Source organism: Sprattus sprattus (genome assembly GCF_963457725.1).
Source record: "Sprattus sprattus genome assembly, chromosome: 2".
Classification (NCBI taxonomy): domain Eukaryota; kingdom Metazoa; phylum Chordata; class Actinopteri; order Clupeiformes; family Clupeidae; genus Sprattus; species Sprattus sprattus.
The window spans coordinates 897,104-899,603 of record NC_137921.1 but is presented as its reverse complement, the minus strand read 5'-3'; the positions used below and the strand labels follow the sequence as shown (position 1 = coordinate 899,603).

Genomic DNA, 2,500 nt, shown 5'->3' with positions numbered 1-2,500 from the left:
TTTCAATGATTTAATTTCAAAGATCTTTATGATTGGGTTGAAACAGAACTTGGAATATTTAGATTTATTGTGGGTTTAATTTTTAAATCAATTTACTATACTCAAAAAATCATGTCCCTAGTTTTCATGTCACTACCGAAACACAAGAGTTTTAGTCCATAGGCTGAGCCTGTGTTTTAGCCACGACTCTGCATTTTTGACCATGCAGTGACACTGCATCTCTGTCCCTCATGGTTGAATGGTAAGTAGCTAAATCCCATAGTTTTTATATAAATGTGTTCCAAAGTCTGAAAATCGACGTGTAACCTTAAGAATTGTCACTACCGAAACGCATGTTTTCTTCAATTAAGTAAACCTTTTGGGGTTTCATGGAAAATCTTATGTTTGTATGTGTGTACACCTCTTCAAAGATGTGTTTGCAAGCCGTGTGCTTGCTAGAATTCTTTATTTATGCTTAAAGTTAGCTAGAATTGTCACTACCGAAACAGTCACTACCGAAACATATGGTAGTGACAAGATGATTTTGGTAGTGACAAAATGAAATGGCAAGTAGTTCAATCCCATAATTTTTAAATAAATGTGTTGTGTGGACTAAAGGGAGGCCCAGAGCACCTTTTGGATGATTTTGGGAGAGAAATGAACATCCATCCAACAGTGCAGTCACTACCGAAACAGTGCAGTCACTACCGAAACAGATAAATTGACCTTGAAAATTTGGTAAAAAATGAATTTCTATGGATTTCATTGTGAAAATCTTCAAGAAATATTTTTAAAAATACTCTTCAGAGAAGGGAAGGAAACACAATCTGAACAGGTCAATAATAATACTTTTTTACTATAGTAAATGTGATGTTTCGGTAGTGACAATTTTTGGAAGAGGAAAAACATTCCAACACATTCTGAAAATACAATATAAAACTTGACAGTTCTTTTACTAGATATGTGTACTTTAGATATGGTACAATATACATACGGTCAAAGTTTTGGGAAAAAAACATACAAAAATTCAAAATATATCCGACATGACTTTGCATCAATTCGGTAGAATGGCCCATATACAGTATGTGTACAAATGTGTGTGTGTACGTATGTGTGCGTGTGTGTGTGTCTGTGTACTATTTGTGCGTGTGCATGTACGTATGTGTGTGCGTGTGCGCGTGCGCGTGCGCGTGCGCGTGCGCGTGCGCGTGCGTGTGCGTGTGCGTGTGCGTGTGCGTGTGTGCGTGCGTGCGTGTGTGCGTGCGTGTGTGTGTGCTTACAGGAGCTTCTGGAGTGTTCTCTGCTGAAAGGTCTCGTTGGAGCAGTAGACGATGTAGGGCTGGAAGTGATTGGTGTGTATGGTATAAATGTGTGTGTGTGTGTGTGTGTGTGTGTGTGTGTGTGTGTGTGTGTGTGTGTGTGTGTGTGTGTGTGTGTGTGTGTGTGTGTGTGTGTGTGTGTGTGTGTGTGTGTGTGTGTGTGTGTGTGTGTGTGTGTGTGTGTGTGTGCGTGCGTGCGTGCGTGCGTGCGTGTGTGTGTGCTTACAGGAGCTTCTGGAGTGTTCTCTGCTGAAAGGTCTCGTTGGAGCAGTAGACGATGTAGGGCTGGAAGTGATTGGTGGCGTGCTTCTGCACGATGTCACTGATGTCCTGGATGACTGGATGGATGGAGTGGCGTTTCTCCAGGTCCTCAAAAAACCTGCAGTAGGAGAAGAGAGGAGGAGAGGAGGAGAGGAGGAGAGGAGAAGAGGGTGAGAGGAGGAGAGGGGAGGAAGAGAGGAGGAGAGAAGGAGAGAAAGAGAGAAGAGGAGAGGGGGAGAGGGGGAGAGGAGGAGAGGGAAGAGGAGAGGAGGAGGAAGAGAGGGAGAGAAGAGGAGAGGAGGATAAGGGGAAAGGGGAGGAAGAGAGGGGGAGAAGAGGAGAGGAGGAGGGAGAGAGGAGGAGAGGAGGAGGAAGAGAGGGAGAGGGGGAGGAGAGGGAGAGAGTAAGAGAGGGGGAGGTGAGGGAGAGGGGGAGGAGAGGAGAGGGAGAGAGTAAGAGAGGGGGAGGTGAGGGAGAGAGGAGAGGAGAGGAGAGGAGAGGAGAGGGAGAGAGTAAGAGAGGGGGAGGTGAGGGAGAGAGGGAGAGGGGGAGGAGAGGAGAGGGAGAGAGTAAGAGAGGGGGAGGTGAGGGAGAGAGGAGGAGAGGAGGAGGAAGAGAGGGAGAGGGGGAGGAGAGGAGAGGGAGAGAGTAAGAGAGGGGGAGGTGAGGGAGAGAGGAGGAGAGGAGGAGGGAGAGGAGAGGGAGAGAGTAAGAGAGGGGGAGGTGAGGGAGAGAGGAGGAGAGGAGGAGGGAGAGGAGAGGGAGAGAGTAAGAGAGGGGGAGGTGAGGGAGAGAGGAGGAGAGGAGGAGGGAGAGGAGAGGGAGAGAGTAAGAGAGGGGGAGGTGAGGGAGAGAGGAGGAGAGGAGGAGGAAGAGGGGAAGGTGAAGGAGAGAGGAGAGAGAGAGAGGAGGAGACGGGGAGAGGAAAAGAAGAGGACAGG

General features: G+C 47.6%; 1 protein-coding gene across 1 annotated transcript in view; it reads right to left on the bottom strand.

The window, feature by feature from the left end:
- The window catches only part of arhgef16 (Rho guanine nucleotide exchange factor (GEF) 16), a gene marked incomplete at both ends in the record, with an annotated part of 16,486 nt that overhangs the window by 6,242 nt on the left and 7,744 nt on the right, over positions 1–2,500 (bottom strand). The window contains one exon of the mRNA XM_080833032.1: positions 1,525–1,677. Coding sequence (XP_080689158.1) covers positions 1,525–1,677 — 153 coding nt within the window. The remainder of the gene's footprint in view (positions 1–1,524; positions 1,678–2,500) is intronic.